Genomic DNA, 23,034 nt, shown 5'->3' with positions numbered 1-23,034 from the left:
TAGAAATCAACAAATTTTTGAACGCTCTTTTTGAAAAAAAGCTCTTAACTTCACCTCTAATACAAATTATGTGTGGCAAGTCTCCTCCTAAAACACTCTTTAACCCTAACAATAACACTAAGTTCGAGTGGCAAGCCCCCCCCCAACAAAATACCTCTGTAAGCCACATACAAGCATCTAAAACAAACGAACAAAAAATAGATCCTTCCTTAAAGAAAAATACACATAAAAATAAATTGGTTAACTGTCCTAAAATGCTAGAACGGCCAGGAAATGATGAATTATTTTACATTAAATTTTTGTAAAACTAACCGCTCCCCCCTCTAATATTGTTTTTGTTAGCTTTGTCTCTCAAGTTTTCAGTATGTTCACACATAATTTTCCTTAGCCCTACAATTAATTCAAAGTCCGAATGGCAACCCCCCCCATATTCTCATTGCATAGAAACCCTCTTAAAACTACACATAATCATCTTAAAAAAAAAAAAAAAAAAAAAAAAAAAAAAGCATGCATATTTTCCCATAGAAAAAAAAAAACAGTTAACTGCCCTAAAATGCTAGAATGACCTGTAATAGGAAATTATTTTACATTCAATTCTAAAATAATTTGTTTATCTTTCATTAAAGTTTTTCATGGCATTTTATACATAATTTCCTAAAAAGGTAGAATCACATTTTGGAGGGGTGGTCAGAAGGAGTTGAGTGGGGTTAAACAGAAGGTGTTAATCTACAATAATACCAAACAAATATTGCAATATATTCATTTTTAAATGGTCTTATGTTTAGATTTAAGTTTTTTGTACATAAAGCACATTACAATTCAACTTTGAGTTCTCCAACTTTTTTTCTGTTTATGGATACATGGCATTTTTAAGGAATTGCTGCATATTTATGCACATTTACTGCAGATTATTTGGAAACCATAAACTTTGGGAGATTTTCAGTTGCATATTCTGATTCCTTGTACAAAAATACACTTATATGGTAAATTTCATTTCTTAGTCTTGTGTTTTAACAAAGATATGACATTTTTACTGAAAAAGTAGTGTAAAAAATGTGACGAAACGCATATGGTCTTAAAGAGGGAAAAATATCCAAACGTGTGAGGCACAAAAATAGCCATAACTTCCTTAATTTTAATCAGATTTTAAAAATTTAAAAAGATTCTTTCTTAGCTCATCAAGCTCTTTCTATGCATACCAATATTGAAATATTTCAAGCTATTTCAATTTTTTCATGTGTATTGCTAATTGAACTCATAAAAAATAAAATGGTGAGGTGCACCCGGGTTTGAACACGGTATCATTCGATCTGTAGTCTGATGCTTTACCACTATATCTCCAGATTATAATGAATGTTTTTTTTTTTAAGAAATGATTTGCTGAAATTTTATCTCTCTTGCCTATGTAATGTAAAATATTCCCCTGTAAAAATTCTTTTTTAACTATAAGAGAAATTTTTAGGGTTGGATTTTTTCAATTTTCGATACTTATCAGATGAATTTCTGTCCAAAATATATTTAAGAAAACTGCTAGGCATATAAATTAGATTTGTGTGAAATTTGCAAAAGATAGGCTCAGATGTTTTGGAACCTATGAGGAAAGAACTCACTCACATACATACACACACACAGTGGCTTTTATATAATAGTGATTATAAAATTACTACCGGCACTGTTGCAGAAATTTGCTATGAAGCAAGCTTACAACAAAAGATATTGTTTTGAAAGAAACAGCTTACCTTGTAGGCTTGTATATAATCATGTTTTTCAGTGTTTTTTCATTTGTGAAGTATTTCATTTCGGCTTCCAGTTAATGCTAGGTCATCAGGAGAGAATAAGAGCCATTTCAGGGCCTTCCTCTTAATTCACTTGTAGACTTGTATGTAATCTTGTTTTCCTTCCCCACCCCCTCCGGGGGGGTATTTCATTTAGTCTCCAGACACTCTCGGGTCATCAGAGGAGAGAATATGCATCATTTTGAGGCTTTCCTCTCAGCAGCTTTTTTGCATATCAACCTCTCCCTTCACTGATTTGAGGGTCCCCATTATCAGAATTGTATTTAAATCAACTGCTCGATTTATTTATTTAGGACATAAACTGACTTTCTCCAGTAATATTGACTTATACAGTGGGAAATTAAAAAAAAAAAAAAAAAACATGCAAAATTCAAACAATCTTTATTTATGAAAAATGTCTTTTAAGTGTTGCCCATTTTCAGCTTCGAATATTTGTGCTCTTTCCAAAACATTATTCATGACAGATTGCAGAATCTCTGGATTGCTGTTTAACTCCCTTATTACGTTTCTGATGTTTTCCTCCAATACTTGCAGAGTTTGGGATTAGACGTTTCAAGATCCGCCAGACAACAGTGAAACACAGAATCGGGCTGGGTTGGGTGTTTTTTTTTTTTTTTGTTTTTTTTAATACAGCACCATTCTAAAATCAAAAAGGGTGCCAATAACTGTTTAAGTAAAAGTTTATTTATGTCCTGCCAGTAATTTTATATGGCCTTGATTGTATCACATGGACTAAACTAGCCAATCACATAATGTGTTTTATTATGGGACATCACCTGATTGAAAAAAAAAAAAAAAAAAAAAAATATCCACTCGTCAAATTACTCCCCTACCCCTCTCTATTTGATAAAATCAAAAGTAAAAACTCTTGAATTTTTTGGTCACGTCAAACGATCAATCACTGGCCTGTTAAAGTTATGCTTTGAGGATATGTTAGAAAGGCGAAAGAGGCAGAGCAAAGCAAAGGAGAAGGTGGAGAGAAAATGTTTTTGATTGGAAATCTCTCAACAGTTGGGCGTCCATCAACCAGCTTGCCCTGGATCGGAAGGAATGGCGAAAAATAAGTCACGTGGGTTTGCAATCCGCACCGAGTAGAAGATGCGACTCATGCGTGCGGTCGCTTCACAAATACACGTTAACAAATGTGACACATAAACTTTTATAGACAACTCTTTTTACAATCAACAGGTAACGATATGTCTGCTTGTCTCGGACCAGAAAAACCACAGTTAGGCATCCATCAACCAACTTGCCCTCGATCGTAAGGAATATCGAAAAATAAGTTGCGTGGATTCGCAATCCGCACAAAGTGAAAGATGTGACTCCTAATGAAAATGCAACAGATTGATTATTTGAAAAAATCTGAATTTTTTGAGATGAGGATTGATTATTAATATTATTTGGATTCATCGGACTACTGTTCTCATCTTGAGTGTTAGTTTCACAACATATTGGTTGATGTAATCTCCGACCTTCTTCAGGTGTATCTTATCGAACTCAGGATTTTCGACGGAATTTTAAGAGGAATCCATTATTTAATTCACGGAAGTAGCGTATGCTCTTGTTTCGGTCAGACATGACTGAATAGAGGTCCTAAAGTAAATCGCTGGTCGCCCACACTGAGAATTGAACCTTCAACCTTCAGGAGAATATCACTTTTTACAATTGATTTTTCCAAGTACTCTAACCACTGCGCCACGGGTCCTTGTGACTTTGTAAAAAAAAAAAAACATATTATTCAATTAAATTTTTCCAGTTTTATAACGGCTTTGTCATAAAATACATTCTTCACGAGACATGTAGACGATATCCTCATCCTAACATCTCTTGAGGGAGCTAATAAAATATTCATCAAGTTCCAAAATGCAGACCCACATATCAAATTTACCATTGAACACCCTAACACGTCCGGACATCTATCATTACTCGATTTCACACTCCACATCACAGAAACAGGCCAATTAAACACCAACTTCTATAAGAAATCCGCCTGCTGTGACATTTTCGGGAATTATAAGTCAGCACTACCTACACAAGCAAAAATAAGTTATGCTCAAATGAAACAAACCACATTCGCAGCAGATGCACGAATGAAATGGACAAGATCACCTCCATTGAAAAGTTCCATCAAACCCTACAACTGAATGGATACCCCCACAAAAACCATCCAACACATTAATACACTTAAAAGAAAACCCAAAATAACTAACACATGCTTTCATAAAATACCACATTTTAATGATAAAGTAACTACAGCCATACGCAAAGCCATTCACAAAGCAAAACTAGATATACAACTCACACGCACCGGCCCAACGTTAAGACAGCACCTATGAACAAGCCATGCTCTTTATACAACTGCCCCATAAAAAACACAGGGTTATGCGAATGCTCATATTCAATATATCAAATTTGTAATGAATCATATATCGGAAGCTCTATAAGACGGTTACATATCCGAATTAAAGAACACATTACCACCAAAACATCGTCATTCTTCAAACGTGCGTTTCTAGAACATAATCCAGATAAAAACATTAATGTGAAAATTTTAGCAAATGATAGGAATCAGGCAAAGCTCAGATTAAAAGAATCAATACTGATTGAAAAGTTAAAACCAAAAATTAAAACAGAAAAATCTTAGATATCTATAAAAGTGAACATGTGTGTGTGTCTGTGTACATTTCCCTACGCAATAACTCTGTCAATTTTTTAGTCTACAGACTCGAAATTTGATATACAGGTTACTGAGATTTGAGAAAATCGATGTGATCGCGGTTTGGCCAGAAATTTCGCTGTTAAGGGGTCAAAGTTCAACGATTTGACTTTTGAGAACTCTACCAAACTCCTCTGACAATTTTGGGTCTAAACACTTGACATTTTAGATATAGGTTTCTTGAACATGGATCTAACTTAATAACTTGATTTGAGCCCAAAACAATAAATATTAAGGGGTCATAATAGGGACCAAAGTTTTAAAAAAATTACCGTTATTTTTTTTTTTTTTTTTTTTTTTTTTTTTTTTTTAGCTCAGCATACACCTCCAAACACCCGGGCAACGCCAGGCACCCATTGCTAGTTTCTAATAAAAACACAATCGGACTAACTACTTTCCTTATACGCCCTTAGTCATAACTCATACAGGAAAAAAAAAATACTCTAACAACTACATAATCTAAATAAATTAACGAATGAAGAAATAGATACATATTTCTCTTAGATTAACCATATCTATACAAAGTTCCCTTAATCATATATCTACATGTAAGTAAAAAAAAAAAAGTCACCTCCATTAACCGCTTACATAATTATTGAAGCTACCGAGTGTCTGATATCTTACAAAAACTTTTAAACAGCGGCTAGTTAATTAATCTTTGACCGCTTGAATTTAAAATGCACAAAAAAAAAAAAATTTTAACATTTAAACAACGCCATATAATAACCATATTAAGCAGAATTTTAATTACGTCCCTTGATCTTAAAATGTATAGAATTATCTCCCCTGAGCGTTTGGATTTAAATCTAAATAAAACATGCATTTTGCAATTTACATTAGAGAGAGGCTTCATTTTTCCACTGATGATGGGTTATTACCCGAAAGGACCTTTGGAACTAAGTACAACCCACAGTTAAAATTCAGGTAGATAAATGAATAAATATATATTTAAAAAAAAAAAACGGTGCTAGCGCACTTACTGATCTGCGCTATTTTTTAAATCGTATTTCCAAGTTTAATTAAAGCTTTGTTTTATTCATTGTAAGGTTAAAGTATAGAATAGTTAAAAAAAACACCCTCCCCTCCCCATGGTAAGAATGGCTTTTTAAATATTATTTCAGCACGGATCAATAAGTGCACTAGTAACCCCCCCCCCAAAAAAAAAAAATTATATATATATATATACACACACACGGTGCCCACAGAGTCTGGCTGCATAATCTACACGGTGCCCACAGAGTCTGGCTGCATAATCTACACGGTGCCCACAGAGTCTGGCTGCATAATCTACACGGTGCCCACAGAGTCTGGCTGCATAATCTACACGGTGCCCACAGAGTCTGGCTGCATAATCTACACGGTGCCCACAGAGTCTGGCTGCATAATCTACACGGTGCCCACAGAGTCTGGCTGCATAATCTACACGGTGCCCACAGAGTCTGGCTGCATAATCTACACGGTGCCCACAGAGTCTGGCTGCATAATCTACACGGTGCCCACAGAGTCTGGCTGCATAATCTACACGGTGCCCACAGAGTCTGGCTGCATAATCTACACGGTGCCCACAGAGTCTGGCTGCATAATCTACACGGTGCCCACAGAGTCTGGCTGCATAATCTACACGGTGCCCACAGAGTCTGGCTGCATAATCTACACGGTGCCCACAGAGTCTGGCTGCATAATCTACACGGTGCCCACAGAGTCTGGCTGCATAATCTACACGGTGCCCACAGAGTCTGGCTGCATAATCTACACGGTGCCCACAGAGTCTGGCTGCATAATCTACACGGTGCCCACAGAGTCTGGCTGCATAATCTACACGGTGCCCACAGAGTCTGGCTGCATAATCTACACGGTGCCCACAGAGTCTGGCTGCATAATCTACACGGTGCCCACAGAGTCTGGCTGCATAATCTACACGGTGCCCACAGAGTCTGGCTGCATAATGTAGCCAGACTTTGTGGACACTCTGTATATATAATGAATAAAATATTAAAAAAAAAAAAAAAATTATTCACATATTTATTTATCTTCACACAACAACTGTACATTCCCGCATTGTTCTAGCCTTCTAAAATATCTTTTATTCTATAACGATGCTTCAAGCAAACTACACCATACTTATTTTTCAATTAAATTTTTCCAGTTTGATACTTCTTTATTTATTTTTTTTTTTTTTTGATTTTTCCAGCTGTTCATATAAACTACTAGAAGAACCCCACAAAACGTTGGTTTCAGCACGGGTCGTAAAAGCTTACACCAGTATCATCAAATTAAATGACATAAACTGTATATTTAATATTTTCTTCCTAACTTTTTTATTTTAAACTTTTTTTTCCTTTTCAAAAGAGCCATTATCATATCTGGTGGGCCTAACTCTGTTTATGCTGATGGTGCACCTCGTTATGATCCCGATATTTTCCGATGTGGGTTACCAGTTTTGGGAATCTGTTATGGGATGCAGGTAAGTTAAATATTTGATATTCAACTGTAATTTTTCACATAAAGTGTAATTGACGGTATATCCAGTTAAAAATCTAAAACTACAAAACAAATGGCTACAAAGTTGGTATTTTCTTAATCGTTATGGCCTTGGATGAATAATATCTAAAATTTGGGAAATATTATTTATTCCTTGACTGGTGCAGATTTCTTCAGAGAGGGATAATCTGTTTTCTAATCTACTTAAAAGGAAGTTTGTCTGTAAGTTAATTTCCTTTGGACTCCTAAACAGCTGGGCTGATTTTTTTTTTGATTTTTGATTTTTTTCCTTTTTATCCTCCTTTTTTTTTTTTTTCTCCACCCCTCTTTCCCCCATCTCCCCCCCCCTCTTTTCCCCCCCCTCTTTTTTTTTTTCTTAAAGAATAAAAACCTTCTACTAAACTGGTGCAGATTTCTTCAGAGGAGAGGGATAATCTGTTTTCTAATCTACTTAAAAGGAAGTTTGTCTGTGTGTGTAAGTTCAGTTCCTTTGGACTCTTAAACAGCTGGGCTGATTTTTTTTTTTTTTTTTTTTTTTTTTTTTTTATCTTTATCTTTTTTATCCTCCTTTTTTTCTTTTCTTCCCTCTTTTCTTCTACAAAACAACTGGATGCAACATGAATACTCTTTCCAAAATAACTGGATTCAGCATTAAATAAACGCGAAAAGGGTTGATATGCCGTAAAACACCCAAACTAAACCAAACCTGTTTTTTCAACGACCTTTTCTCTGTCTGTTATAAATTAAATAAAGAAATCCTTTAGAATGCTACTGCTACTAAAACCACCCTTTCTGATTTTCTTGCTCCCTCCCTCTTCTTTTGGAAGAGAACTAGTCCTAAGAGACTGGTAAGAAAAAGTATATAAAATCCAGAGTAAGTTTTTACATAGTCATAACCACTTATCAAGGCCCAGAGACCACTCAAGGATAAGGGTTAAGAGTGTACAGTAGTCAATTGGACAATATAGTAATCGTTAGTAATGGAAATTTGGTAAATTTAACTTAAGTGGAACGGCTCATCAAGAACTTGTTTACTTGTTTACGTTAGACTTGAAGACAATCAAATTGTAATCAGCTGGAAAGCAGGAAAAGGGAAGACAGTTCCACAGGCGTACACTTCTAAGAAAGAAGCTTTGTTTATGGAATCTAAGTTTAGGTTTAGGCACAGATAAAGAGTGGGGGTGGGGGAATTATTGATAGTGTGTACAGCTAGACGAGTGTTTCTTGTGAAAGTTTGGCGAGAGGGAGTACCATAGATTGAAGCTCAGTCGAGCACTTGCCATGAAAATAACAATAAAGCAGAGACAAACTCGCAATATCTCTTCTGTAAGATAGAGGTTGCAGAGAAGAGAAAAGGACATCTCCTACGAGGCTACAAAGTCTATTTTGAACTCTATCAAGGCAGGACAAGTCCTTTCTAGCTGCTCCTGCCCAGATGTGGCAACAGTACTCCATAGCTTCTTTCTTAGAACTGCATGCCGCTTGCCTGTTTCCCACCTGACTACAACTTGGATGTCTTCAAGTCCAGCATAAACAAGCTCCTGACAAACCGCCCCCTTAAGTAAGACACTATCAAAACCCCCAATACTAATGATTACTACAATATTATCTCATTGATTACTGTACACGCAATAACCCTTATCCCTGAGTGGCCTTCAGGCCTTGATAAGTAGTGACCTCCATGTAAAAAAAAAAAAAAATCCTTGGATGTTCCTGGCTCTTATATAGATAGACTTGCATCAGCAGTGACATATTTACTGGATTGATAGAAGGATCCCACCATTTTTCCAGTGGCCTTGGCAAGACACCAGTCCACGTTTTCTTTTCAAAATTAGTACATATTAAAAATGCCTCCCCTTCGTCGATAAAACCTGACCCAGTTGATCAGCAAAGAATTTTTTTTTTTATATTGTTTATTAAGAATATACCAACGTTGTCTGTGTTTGTTTTTGACTTTGAGCTGGACACACAAAAACTTTTCTTATTCTGCAAATTGCAGCGTTCTATATAAGTATTGATGATTTTTTTTTTCTCTCTTTTCCTCTTCTCAGATGCTCAATAAAGAGTTTGGCGGCACGGTTCTAAAAAAGGATGTGCGAGAGGATGGACAATTCAAAATAACAGTTGATCCCAAATGCCCTATTTTCAAGTAAGTGTGTGTATACGTATATACATATTAGGATAGGTTGATTTTTCAATTTTTTTTTAAATTCTAAAAAGAGGCATAAACCGAAAGTTGTATATTAGTATAATAAGTATTCAGACAAAAAAAATTGATCAAATGCTTCAGCGGCTTAAAGATCCTAAACAACGAAATACAGAAAATTCTTCTTTTCTGCATAATTTCGCTTGAATTATTGTGTGAAAAAAATAAATAATTTTACTATTTACATCACAAAATGTCCTTTTATTATATAAAAATGATATGAATAAAAACAAAATAATTAATCTTGAAATTGAAAATCTACCCCCCCCCCATTTTCAGTATTTGTTTTTTGTTTTAACTGCCATTTAACATAATGAATTAACCTGTAATATTTGAATAGGTTAAAAATTATTTTTTTTTACTTTTATAAGTGAAAATATAACATACAAACAAATAAGGATAAACAAACACTATTTTAATAAAGCCTAATAAATAGTCAAACTGCGCTATATATGAGCCTTTGGACAAAAAATGACGGTCTCAACTTTTGACTCAATAATTTTCCTATTATCTGTTTCTGCCTCGCCTCAAAACCATAAACACTCAGTGAAGCTTCTGTTGTTAACTTGACTGCCCGTTCCACACCCTGAGAATGTGAAGGAAAATCTGGCAAGTCCACTTTAGTTCCATTTAAGTGTGTATACGTATATATATATATATAAAAACGTATATAAACTAAAAAAAACGTATATAAGAATTTACACATAATTAATATTTAATTATAAACCCCTCTCTTATTGTATACACTCCTATTACTTTAAATTCCAACGTCCTCTCCCTACCACTCCCCCTTCTTTTCTAACTCCCCTTCATCTACGATTTTTCCATTCTTGTTTGATTTTATAACTTAGTCCATCTATGAATTCTGACGATGCTAGTTGGATTTTTCCTCTCTTTGAGGATTTTCCTCTAGCTGAAACAATTTGTAAACTCATTCTGGACTCACAGTAATAAATTTCCTATATATATATATTTTTTCAAGAAAAATTTTTTAATTATTTTCAATTTACAAATTGAATATTTCTCTAAACTTAAAGTATGAATATTAGTATCAATAACTCTAGTCCGCTTTGAAGTAAGCTCCTTTGGCTGCAACTGTTACAACAACTTCTGGAAGGCCCCATAGAACCCTCGTCACAGCCTCTTCATCTTCTCAGTTGTCTCATAAAGACAGCCTCTAAGGTTTTCCTTGAGCTTGGGGAATAACCAAAAGTCACAGGGAGCAAGGTCTGGATTATAGGGAGGATGAGGAACTTGGTCAAATAGTTTGTGATAAGAATGGTGTTGTGAACTGGTGCATTGTCCTGGTGAAAAATGCCAATGACCCAATTTGATGAGTTTTAGTCTCTTCTGACGAAATCTCTTCCTGAATTCCCTTAAGACCTCAACATAATATTCCTTGTTGACTGTCTGTCCAGTGGGAACCCTGTGCATGTAGATCATGCCTGTGCTGTCAGGAAAATGGATCATCATAAGTTTCTGGGTGGATTTGCTCTATCTGGCCTTCTTGAGTCTGGCATGCTTTCACGGGAGACTCTCTCTTGATCTCGGGTTATAGCAGTAGATCCAGCTTTCATTGCAGTTCACCAAAGCATCAAGAACTGCGGGATCTGAATTGATCAGCTCGACCATCTCCCTGTCGTCATGACAATGTCTTTCTCATCTTCTCTGACCACACATCTTCAGTTCCTTGCAAATAATTGTGTACAGTTCCCACACTGACGTCAAACTGTGCATCTTTTGTCTCTATAGACACAATGCTCTTTATCCATGAAATTCTTTATTTGGCCAATCGACTCTGGTGTTCTGACTTCTTTACTCCTCCCACACCTCATCATTCCTCACAGAATTCCTTGAATTTCCAATGCCACTCAAAAAATGATGCTTGATTCATGCAAGATGGTTCAAAAGCAGTCTGGAGCATTCCATACGTTTCTTTATTTGGTCAATTATATCTGGCGTTCTGACTTCCTTACTCCTCCCACAACTCTCATCATCCTGCTTTCCTTGAATCTCTTATGCCACTCAAAAACTGATGCTCGATTCATCTGAAACATTTCATGTATTTACGTGGCATTTTTTCCAAGTTTAAAATAGAATTTTATTGCATATCGTTCTTCTAAAGTATCCTCAAGTCCAGCTTTGGAAATTCACCAGCTGTGAAAATCAGGCTTTAGTAGAATGTATTCCAATTCCTGCTGTAGCTGTTCATTTAAACTTGAAATCATAAAAATTGGCCAATCACCTCATAAGACGTATAACAACAACATGGTGAATTTTCAATGCTCGACGACAATTTTAAATGCATGTACAAAAAAAAAAAAAAAAATCTGGAAACTTATTGAAGGGACCTCATATTTATGACAATCCCAACCATTTGGAATATCATTTGAACCTATTCCTTTCGGCATCTTATCAGCTTTCATACTGTTATCTAAGCTTCAGCCTCTGCCCCATCGACGAAATGTAGCATCCCTCTGCCTGCTCTACAAGTACTTTAACGGTGGATGCTCCGAAGAACTGCAAGCACTTGTACCCCCCCCCCCCCGACGTAAATACCCACGAGCAGCAAGATCCCACCCCTTCACAGTTGAGATCCCTAGATGTAAGAGAGCCTTTTACTCCAGTAGTTTCTTCCCCAGAACTGCTAGACTTTGGAATTCCCTTCCGGGTTCCTGCTTCCCCAACTGTACTGACATGCAGAATTTCAAGTGTAATGTGAACCGACATCTTGCTGTCCAACTCCCCACATAGTACCCCTGTAGCTTATGTCCCTGATAGTAACCCCCTCCAACTAAACTACATCAAAGTGGCAATGTGCCTTGTTTGGGGTGAAAATGTAATTAAAAAAATTTTTTAAATATATATATATATATATATATATATATATATATATATATATATATATATATATTGAATTCGTTTCGCAACTACGGCAGTTGATTAACACACACGTCGAACTTCTAATCACACTGATGCAGTTGATACACACTGTCCTCGATCTTCTGAACATACTCCTTTTATTGTCCAAGCGTTCGTCATCAGCCAATCGGCGGCCAGAAAAACAGTCACGTGAGGCCTGACGTCACCGCTCAATAATCTTACAAAAACCACAGCCGCCATTTTTAATTTCTGCCCTCCCTGTGATCCTCCCAGCAGGTAAGACAACACGCACAGACACGTGGTCGCTTTCTTCCTTCATTCTGTTCGACTTTACACCTCCTCCAAGATCACACATGCGGCATTGCGGCCACGGTCGTTTGTTACGGACACTCCTACGGAGGGAGATTAGCTGGACTTCATCTTCATCAGAGCTACTTGGGTCAGTGTCCACAGTCCTACTATCCAGCTGCGCTCCATCTTCATCCGAGCTCTCAGAAGGGGTAACAGACCTGTCGCCATTAATGTTGCCAGCAGTCCTTCCATCAAGCTGGGCTCCATCATCATTGGGGCTCTCAGAAGTGGCGCTGGAACTATCGCCATCTCTGCTGAGATTCTCAGCCATATCATCACGGCAATGGGGCATAGGTCGGATACACATTTCATCATTGGATGATTCATCACTTTCGCTGTTCGCCATTTGGTTTGTATCAAGGGTGGGCCGGACATCCCTCACATGCCGTGGAGTACCATCAACCAGCACAGCCTGCTCACTAATTATGCCAGTGATCCGTCCTCTTCTGAAACTGGTCGTACATCGGTTATTGGGAGGCCTTACCCAGACGGTGTCCCCTAACTTGTACCGTCCTTGCGTCCTCTTCTGATTAGGCAGGCAGGCGTCAATGCCCTTAACACGCACTCGATAGCAATGTATCGCATTAGCAGGTGCACTTTCAGCAGTCGAGTCATTCTTTGGTATTGTATTGTACCTATATACTGCCTCTGCAATCGTACATTGCTTCCTCACTGCTATCCTCTTCACACTTTGGTGGCACCGCTCCGCTATACCGTTGCCACTTGGTACATACGCACACCTGTGTCTAAGTCGGATCCCCCACTCGTCTGCGAAACGCCTGAATTCTCCGCTGCAAAAGGCTGTGTCGTTGTCTGAGAATCTCTTCAGGTGGCCCCCGCTCGTAAAATATGGACTCTAATTGACGGATGACACTAGCCGAGTCCTGTCTTGTTAATAGTCGCCAGATCGCAAACCTCGTTAGTCTGCAATCGATCAGTGTGAGGAAGTGCTGACCACCATAATGGGTTATGTCCATGCCCAGTCGGCTCCAATTCTCGTCGACTTCCAGCCGACCTTTCTGCCATTTAGTGGGAGCAGGGTCGATTGACTGGCATATTTGGCATTCCTTGACCACTGCTTCTACTTTGCTTTTGAACACTGATGGGTTGGTTAAATGTACGAAATAATATGTCCGTCTCACTCCGGGGTGTCCACTGTCATGGTGTACCTTCTTGATTTTATCCGTCTCCTCAACAGAGGCAGCACATAAAGACCCTGGTTCGGCTTCTTTCTTCATTGCGTCGAACCATCTCTGGGGCACACGGGTAAGTCTATCGGCAAGATTGCAGGTTGAAGTGACAAGCACCGCATTCACCGATAGGTCGTACTCTTCCACCAACTTCCTTATTGTCTCCACCTTCGTCTGATTAGCATTTCGGTAGCCGCCTTAGTGCGCACTCTCGTTTTGCCTGTTAGTATGTCAACTATCCAGTGGTATATGCACAGCGACTCTGTGCGTATGCATAATTCTTTGACTTTTCACTGCAGTGCCAAGTTTATTCCTTTTATTACCACATCCAACTCTGCCAGGTTGATGTGAGCAGCATCATCCATTGGTCGCAACCAGCAGGCGTCCTCAATCACAGACCCGTTCATCTCCAATAGCGCCCCAATCGCGAGGGAGATCGCATCCACCCACACATTTAGCCTGTCTCCCTGGACGCAACAATCTCCTTTAGCAGGGTCCTCCTGCTTGACTCTTGTGATGGTCTCCTTCATGCGCAGCAACAGATTGTCCACCATTTCGTCATCCCAGCCTTTGGTAACTGCACTCGCCCTCCTCTTCATGATGGCTGTCGCGACCCGAGTCCATCCACCTACTGGTAAGTGTCCCACCAGTTTTCCACACAGGGAAAATATAGTCCGCCTCGTGAGGACATGGGGCACTTCAGGAACTGGAGTTCCACGCCCCCACTTCAAGGTCCCTCGCTCCTGTTGAACGCTCAACCCCAAGACACGAGCGCCATCCTCCAAGCATTCTGGATCCTTACACATCAGTCCAAGTTCGGCTAGCTTGGCCCTCACACGTGATGACGGCACAATGTCTTCATTCACGTATATGTCGTCAAGGTATGCTGATGTCCCCTCTTTTACGGTCTTATCCTGTGACAATACAGCATTGACGATCGTCTTCATTATTTGGGGCGCAACATTCAGCCCAAAGCCCAGTCATGTGAGGCAATACCTCCTAGCGGCAAACACTACCGTCTGAAATGGCCACATTGACTCGCTAACCCGGACCTGCAGATATGCTCTTCTCAGATCCAACAGGGACACATTATGACCCAGTTGGCACCACTCTCGTAGTTTGCTAGCACACACGTCAGCATCAGCTGTGAACGCATCAACATGAGTTCAGTTCTCGGTAGTCCATTACCGGCCTGATTTTGGCTTTGCTGTGCTGAGCAACTGCCATTAATGAGATCAGACCCTTAGGAGGTCCAAGTTTCTTGTATGGGTAGGGAATCAGCCAGCCATCCTCGATCCATTTACGAAGTTCTTTTTCGTACGCGGGCCTCATGTGGTCGGGCACATCGTAATCAGTTATTCCATTCTGCACTTTGACTGGTTCCCGGTTTTCCGACCACTTCCATGAGGCAATCCAAGCCCTCTTTTGCTCGTCAAATTCGACGCTGAAGTCCGGTTGGTCGATCCTTAGCGCAGCACACACTGAGGCTTCCTCCTGAAAATGTACCGCCCCCATCGCCGTTATATAGACACCACCAAGGGCTCTGATGGCATCATATCCTAGGAGCAGGTCAAAACTCAGGGTTTTTTCGAGCACTACCAGCGCCTCTAGGTTAGCGGAGCTTCCATTTTTCATCCGAATGTTTACATTGCCCACCCCGCAACATGTGCGCGTCTCTCCACTGATGGTAGTCACTCTGACGTTCTTCTTTCTCCAAATGTGGCAGAGATCTGCACATACAATACTGCGGGAGCACCCAGAATCGAGAAGTGCTGAACACAGTGTTTCGTTGATATATATATCGGTATGATCGGCAGCGTCTCATTTAATTTCTGCGTGGGGAAGAGGTCGACGCTGACACCTTGTCCCCGGTTCCGTTTTCAGGACAATCTTGAGCTATATGTCCAGTTTCCTTACACCGGTAGCAGCGAACAGCCGTTGGTTGTTGCCGGCAGTTCCTTGCAATGTGGCCCTCTCTATTGCATCTGTAGCATATGATTCCACCACGTGGACCGGGTCCCTGATACGGTTTCTTATCATTTGGTGTGGACTGAGCAGCAGCAATTACTGGTTCCCTCATCTCGGAGTAATTCTTCATTATAGTCCTGGCCCGATCTACTAGGTCATTAAGGGCCAACGAATCTGCACTTGAGCTAGCTTGTAGTAGTTGCTTTGCTCTTGTCGGGAGTCCTGCTAGGAATTTGTATGCTAAGGCCCGCTCAGGCAGTCCACCAAACAACACTGTCAACTTAGTCAGCTCGGCCAAGTACACGTCAACCATTTCGCCTGGACGTAAGGTCCTTGCCTCAAGTTGCTCCCAAGCAGTGGTGGGGTGATTCGCAAACGCCTTGAACAGCGCCGCCTTGATTTTCTCGTAGTCCTGTTTGCCCTCATGGCTGAGCTGTTGATACACCGCAAAGGCGCCGCCGGACAAACGCAGAGAAACAACTTATTCAAAGTTTTTTACGTCAGACAAAAGGCAATGTAATTCCACCTTTTCCACCCAGTCAATTACCAGGGTCGATCCATCAAACTCTGGTATTAATTTGAGGTAAATTTTTTCCCCCCATTTCGTCAAAATAGCTTGAATTCGTTTCGCAACTACGGCAGTTGATTAACACACATGTCGAACTTCTAAAGCTGGAATTCGTTTCACAACTACGGCAGTTGATTAACACACACGTCGAACTTCTAATCACACTGATGCAGTTGATACACACTGTCCGATCTTCTGAACATACTCCTTTTATTGTCCAAGCGTTCGTCATCAGCCAATCGGCGGCCAGAAAAATAGTCACGTGAGGCCTGACGTCATCGCTCAATAATCTTACAAAAAACACAGCCGCCATTTTTAATTTCTGCCCTCCCTGTGATCCTCCCAGCAGGTAAGACAACACGCGCAGACACGTGGTCGCTTTCTTCCTTCATTCTGTTCGATTTTACATATATATATACACACACACACACATGTGATTTCTTTCAAAATTTTTGTTTTCAATTCATATGCTAACCAGAAAAATTTTTAGATTACATATGAATATCATTTTTCTAACTACGTTTCCTATGCGGATATGAACTATTCATTGAAACTCCATGGAATAAGGAAAAAACTTTAAATCCTTCTATTCCTTTTAAAAAAAATTGTTGTGATTTTTAATTTACAGAATTTAAATCCAATTTTACTCCTAGATAATAAGGCGCAGCTTAGATAAGTAGGTCCCGCAAATGAACCTCGTGTTGGAAAATCTGACCAGTTAGGTTTAACAACCGGTGAAGCTACCGAAAAGTAACCCTTTTGAATGAAGATGAAGGTCAGTTTTTAATGTAGAGAAGCATTTATTACTAAAAAACGAAATGATGAAATGTAAAAGCAAGTTAAGCTTAAAGTAAAAAAAAATTTAAAAAAAAACAATTCAAAGAATTAAAGAAAGACAAAATTCGAAGACATTTCAAACATTTATTACTATAAACATAATGAACAAGTGAAAATAAATAAAAGCAACCAACGGCAAGATAAGTCAACATTAAGAGTCAATAATGGTAGCGGCACCGTCGGTGTCACATGTCACGTGACTTAACTGTTCAGATTTTTCAGAACAAGGCTCATCTGCAGGACCTACTTATCTAAGCTGCACCGATATTAAAATAACATTTCTGCTGATGACTTACTGAACATATGAAATGTTTTTTTTACTTGCCTCCCATGAGGGCAAAGTCAGTCTTTAAGGGGGGGGGGGCAGAGAGAGGAATTGATAAGCGTGTTAACGTTTATAAAATGAAATTGACAGGTGTGAGGAAGTTAAGTCGCATGGTGTTTGACCTTGAAACATGACGTAAGCAATGGCTGTTCAGCAGTTAATATTTTGTGCGGGACAGCTTTTACTGAACTTTGGGGAAGAAAAAGCAGCTCTGCCGTTTATTAGGGGAGTGTCTCGAAATGAAAGCAACTGTCTAATATGACGGTGAAAAGCCAACATTGACCAAACATTTACATCGCTGTATGGAGACCCGGCCGTGGGCCAGGGAGGTGGCTATTCAAATCGAGTTTCGCTTTTTTTATACCGAAAAACGAAAGCAACACACGGCGATCCAAAAATCTAGAAAATATTTAGCTTTTCAAAGTCGGGCAAATTAAATAGACAGGCGACCTCCGATGTTAACTCGTTGATATTATGATTTAGACATAGATATAAAGTTTTAAGAATGAGGGAGCCAAGTGAGCAGCCCCCCGGAAAAAAGCCTTTTGCGGACGTACATAAAATGTACATACATACACACACACATTTTGCCTTATATATATGTATATAAACCTTTTTGAAAAATTTTGTAGAAAAAGCGGTACTGATACCGTGTAAGAACTATGGTAAAACCAGGTTTTCGTTCAATGTTATTCGATGGCTGTTGAACTGTAACTTAATTGGTCTGGTTCAGTATTAAAAAAACAATTTTTATGGGAAATGTTTTTCTTTTGTTTTGTTTTTTATTTTAACTTTATTGTGGCAACAACAAAAAAAATTATAACTTATTTCATCTATTTTCCTTGTCAAAAAATAATTTTTTGATGAATTTAACATAGTTTTTTTTTTTTTTTTAATTTGTGACAACAAAAAATTGTTATTTCATTTTATTTTTTTTTTTTCGGTCAAAAAATAATTTTCATGAATTTGACAGGTTTTTTTTTAAATTAACTTTCTTGTGACAACAAAAAAAATTTTTTTTTTTATTTTGTTTTGGTCAAAAAATAATTTTTTGATGAATTTAACAGGTTTTTTTTTTCTTTTTCTTGCTTTAAATGTTGTTTCATTATTTCTTCCATTTTTAATTTTGACATCAATCCATTTTCATCTGTCTTTTTATCCCACTGTTTACATAATTTTGGATCAGCAAAAGTCACTTTTCTCAATTCTCAAACAAGTACACCAAAAAATGAATATACATTTTTTTTAATTTTTTTTTTTACACAGTGATCACCACTTATCAAGGCTCGGAAGCCACTCAGGGATAAGGGTTATTGCAAGTACATTACGTTAGTGTGGAGATTTGATGAAGTGTTTACTTAAGGGAGCGGTTCATTAGGAATTTGTTAACGTTGGACTTGAACACATCCAAGTTGTAGTCAGGTGGGAAGCAGGCAGACGGAACAGAGTTCCACAGGCGTACAGTTCTAAGAAAGAAGCTTTGTTCATGGAATCCACGTTTTGATTTAGGCACAGATAAAGAGTGTGGGAAATTTTTCACAGTGGATTATATATATATATATATATATATATATATATATATATATTGTTGGTTTATTTTTTATTAATGATTCTGTAGTATTTTTTCTTTCTTTTCATTCCCTGAGCACTCTTAAAGGAGAAGTTATCTGCCCTTTGTTTACATTTTAATCGCCCTCCATTTTTTAGGACATATTATTTGTAATCATTAATTTATTATATAAATATTTTATTGTACCATATGCAAGAGTACCATATTATTACTTTTATGCACGTAATATTTAAATAAAATATTTAAATAATAAATATATATATATAATATATATATAAATAAAATATATATATATATAAATAAAATTTAACCTAGATTTAAAACAAGTCAAGACACTAGATATCTACGCTAAATAGCACACACAAAGGAACGGGTTAACCGGAGGTCAACTGGGCCTTTGTCCTGTAAGTGCCTGTTGATTGGCTGATTAGGAAGGGTGCGGTGGATACTAGAAAGCTGATTGGCTAATTAAAAACCCAATAGAAGGTGCGTATATAAAAACCACAAAATTCTCGCATAAGCCTGAAGAATCCTAGAGTGGATGAAACGCGGAATATTCATTTTATTCAAGAAACTTAATTTATTCATATTTTATTATTCTTCAGACTTGGCCTTACTAGCATTAAATGTTACCATCCATTTGCGGGTCATTTTTAACGATTCTGTCATTTATTATTGAATTGGCTTGGAATTATTTTTGGAGATGAGGAAAGTTGTATAATTTTTTATTTAATCATTTGAACTATTATCGTCATCTTCTAGTTGTTATTTTTCACGACGTTTTGGCCAATTATTCCTCTGACCTTTGTCAGGTTAACCGTGACGGGATAGGAATGTCGAATCCTCCAACTACATCCACAGCAATTGCTGCTTTCAATAGACGTTATCATCTCACCACGGTTTGGTCAACTAATCCTCTGACCGGTTTTAGGTGGGATTGAAACCACTACCTCTAGAACAGTGCTCACCTGAAATCGCATATATTTCGCATCGCTATCCACTGCACTACGGGCTCCAAAGGGCAATCAAGGTTGGATTTTGGGGTCTTATAAATCCATTTGTTCTTCCAATTGTTGGGTCCGTACCAATAGTCTTAGTATACCATCTCTCTCCATCCAGGTCCTGGATATGACCTTAAACTATATCTGATGGTGAGGCCACAGCTTGCGGGCTCTGGGGAGTGTGGAGCCACCCTTTAATTGCCATTGCTCCCAGGTCCACTCTGACCCGGAGTGGTAGTACCTGTTAGGGTCCCAACTATGGGTTAAATAGAAACTGACTTGCAAAAAACAAATATATTCTATTAAAAATTTTTTCTTCAAAATCACCGGATTCGGCATTAAATAACCTGAAAAGGGTTGATATGCCGTAAAACAAAAACAACCAACCAACTCTCCATCCGGGCAATGCCGGGTAGCCATGCTAGTGAGTACATAATAGTGTTTTTACTTGAAATGCATTTGTTTTGAATCCCACAAACACAAAACATCAGAAACAAACACAAAACAGCAGAAACATCGAATCGGAAAAATATTTTATGAAAAAGATCAGTTGAAAATCGCAAACAACTATCGTTCGCACTCTGCGCGTATTAACGTAGGACAGCGGCAGGTTTTGTGGAGGTACACGTCATTGATGAATGAAACTCTAAAAGCGATAGGATTTTTAGCATAGGGTTAACCCAGAAGTTTTTGACAAAATTTTATAACCATCAACCTCCCCCACCGCTCCCCCAAAATGATTTGAACTTGACCTTTTTTTTCCGATGCTTGTTCCTTAGAGCATTATTTTTTTAAAATAGGGTAGAAATTACAATTTTATTCCAAATTCGATGTTTATCACATATTTGCACTTAACTAACTCTATTTTTGGTTCCCTCGACAAAGGAGGAATTAGACCTAGTAATTCACTTCCGTTTGTCTTCGCACTTTTCTCAGTAACCATGCTTTAAATTCTTTTGAAATTTTGCACAATCTTTTTCACTCCGCTCAGCTTGTTTCTTCAAAGGAAAATAATTAGCAAAAAAAAAAAAAATATTATAGGCTAGGGGAGGGGGATTTCAAAAGTTTAAAAAAAAAAAATATTCATAGGCTAGGGGGAGGGAGATTTCAAAAGTTAAAAAAAAAAAAAAAAAAAATTATTCATAGGCTAGGGGGAGGGGGATTTCAAAAGTAAAAAAAAAAAATTGAGCGTTATCAGTTAGAATCAAAATCAAAACTGTAGCATTCAAAGCTGGTGACGTTACCACTGTACCAACGTGACACGCATATAAACTGATTAAAAATAAACTTAGATACAAAATGTATAACAATCTTTTCAATGTTGATCCTTTTTCACCCCTTAAAAACTATTTCAACCTGCTAAAGATCCATAAAAGAACGGTCCATAAAAAATCTAATCATTTGGGGCCCCTAGTGCCGCTCTGCGACTTCATTGGAGAAGATAGATTTTTAAAATATGGAAACACAGACATATAGCCTTTTATATATTAGATTTATTATAACATTGCTGGTTAGCGCAAAAAAATTAAAAACTAATGTTTGAGCATTACTCTCTTCTGAATATTAGTTTTCAGGTGATGCTAGATGTGGCATGGTGTATGTATGTATATGCATAAAATTTAGAACATTTTTTTTTTTTCCACCATGGAATTTCCATGGAGCCTTTACCATGGATATTGATGTAAACACACTTTTTTTTTCTTTCTTTTTTTTTAACACAGGGGTCTGTCGAAAGAGCAGCAAGTGCTCTTAACTCATGGAGACAGCATTGATAAATTGGCGGATGGTTTTAAGGCTGTTGGAAATTCAGGAAATATTGTGGCTGGTAGGTTTTACCGTAATGTTCGTTTTTATTTAATTTCTTTTTTTTATTTAATTTCTTTTTTTTCTTTAATTTCTTTTTTTTTATTTAATTTCTTTTTTTTATTTAATTTCTTTTTTTTATTTAATTTCTTTTTTTTATTTAATTTCTTTTTTTTATTTAATTTCTTTTTTTTATTTAATTTCTTTTTTTTATTTAATTTCTTTTTTTATTTAATTTCTTTTTTATTTAATTTCTTTTTTTATTTAATTTTTTTTATTTAATTTCTTTTTTATTTAATTTAAAAAAATTTTTTTTTAATTTTCTTATTTAATTTTCTTTAATTTTTTTTATTTCAATTTTTTATTTCAATTTTTTTTATTTCAATTTTTTTATTTCAATTTTTTTATTTCAATTTTTTTATTTCAATTTTTTTTATTTCAATTTTTTTTATTTCAATTTTTTTTATTTCAATTTTTTTTATTTCAATTTTTTTTATTTCAATTTTTTTTTATTTCAATTTTTTTTTATTTCAATTTTTTTTTATTTCAATTTTTTTTTATTTCAATTTTTTTTATTTCAATTTTTTTTTATTTCAATTTTTTTTTATTTCAATTTTTTTTATTTCAATTTTTTTTATTTCAATTTTTTTTATTTCAATTTTTTTTATTTCAATTTTTTTTATTTCAATTTTTTTTATTTCAATTTTTTTTATTTCAATTTTTTTTTATTTCAATTTTTTTTTATTTCAATTTTTTTTTATTTCAATTTTTTTTTATTTCATTTTAATTTCATTTTTAATTTCACTTTTTGTATTTCATATTTTTTTTTTTTATTTCTTTTCTTTTTTCTTTTTATTTTACTCATCTTCACCTCAAACAAGGCATATCGCCCCTTCGACATAAGGAGCTACTAATTGCCTAAGAAAGATTAAGATGTTGGTTTGAACTCAGTACAGTTAAGAAAGTAGGTAGCAGGAAAGGAATTCCAAAGTCTAACTTTTGTAGGAAAGAAGCTATTAGAGTAGAAAGCTTTCTGGCATTTAGGGACCGCAACATTGAAGGGGTGAGATTTTGCTGCTAAGTAGGTTTGTTGGGATATGTACGTCGAGGGGACACAAGTGCAATGAGTTCATCAGGACACATTCCATTAAAATACTTGTAAAACAGGCGCAAGGATGCAACATTGCGGTGATGGAACAGAGGTTGGAACCTAGTTGACAAAGTGGGATTTATTAGATTAGAAACCTTTTTTGGACCATATCCAAGAGGGAGAGACTAGTGGTAGATGCACCAGCCCAGATGTGGCAACAATACTCCATGCATGGGCGATTGGTGGCCT

General features: G+C 37.0%; 1 protein-coding gene across 2 annotated transcripts in view; it reads left to right on the top strand.

Moving 5' to 3' along the window:
- The window catches only part of LOC145269252 (GMP synthase [glutamine-hydrolyzing]-like), a 120,338-nt gene that overhangs the window by 43,606 nt on the left and 53,698 nt on the right, over positions 1-23,034 (top strand). For both annotated transcript variants that reach the window (XM_080124878.1, XM_080124877.1), the window contains exons 4-6: positions 6,862-6,976; positions 9,045-9,142; positions 21,614-21,717. In XM_080124878.1, the coding sequence (XP_079981004.1) occupies positions 6,862-6,976; positions 9,045-9,142; positions 21,614-21,717 (317 nt within the window). The remainder of the gene's footprint in view (positions 1-6,861; positions 6,977-9,044; positions 9,143-21,613; positions 21,718-23,034) is intronic.

This window comes from Euprymna scolopes, chromosome 45, assembly GCF_053919585.1.
Source record: "Euprymna scolopes isolate OS-2025 chromosome 45, ASM5391958v1, whole genome shotgun sequence".
NCBI lineage: Eukaryota > Metazoa > Mollusca > Cephalopoda > Sepiida > Sepiolidae > Euprymna > Euprymna scolopes.
This window is presented reverse-complemented; position numbering and strand designations above follow the sequence as displayed.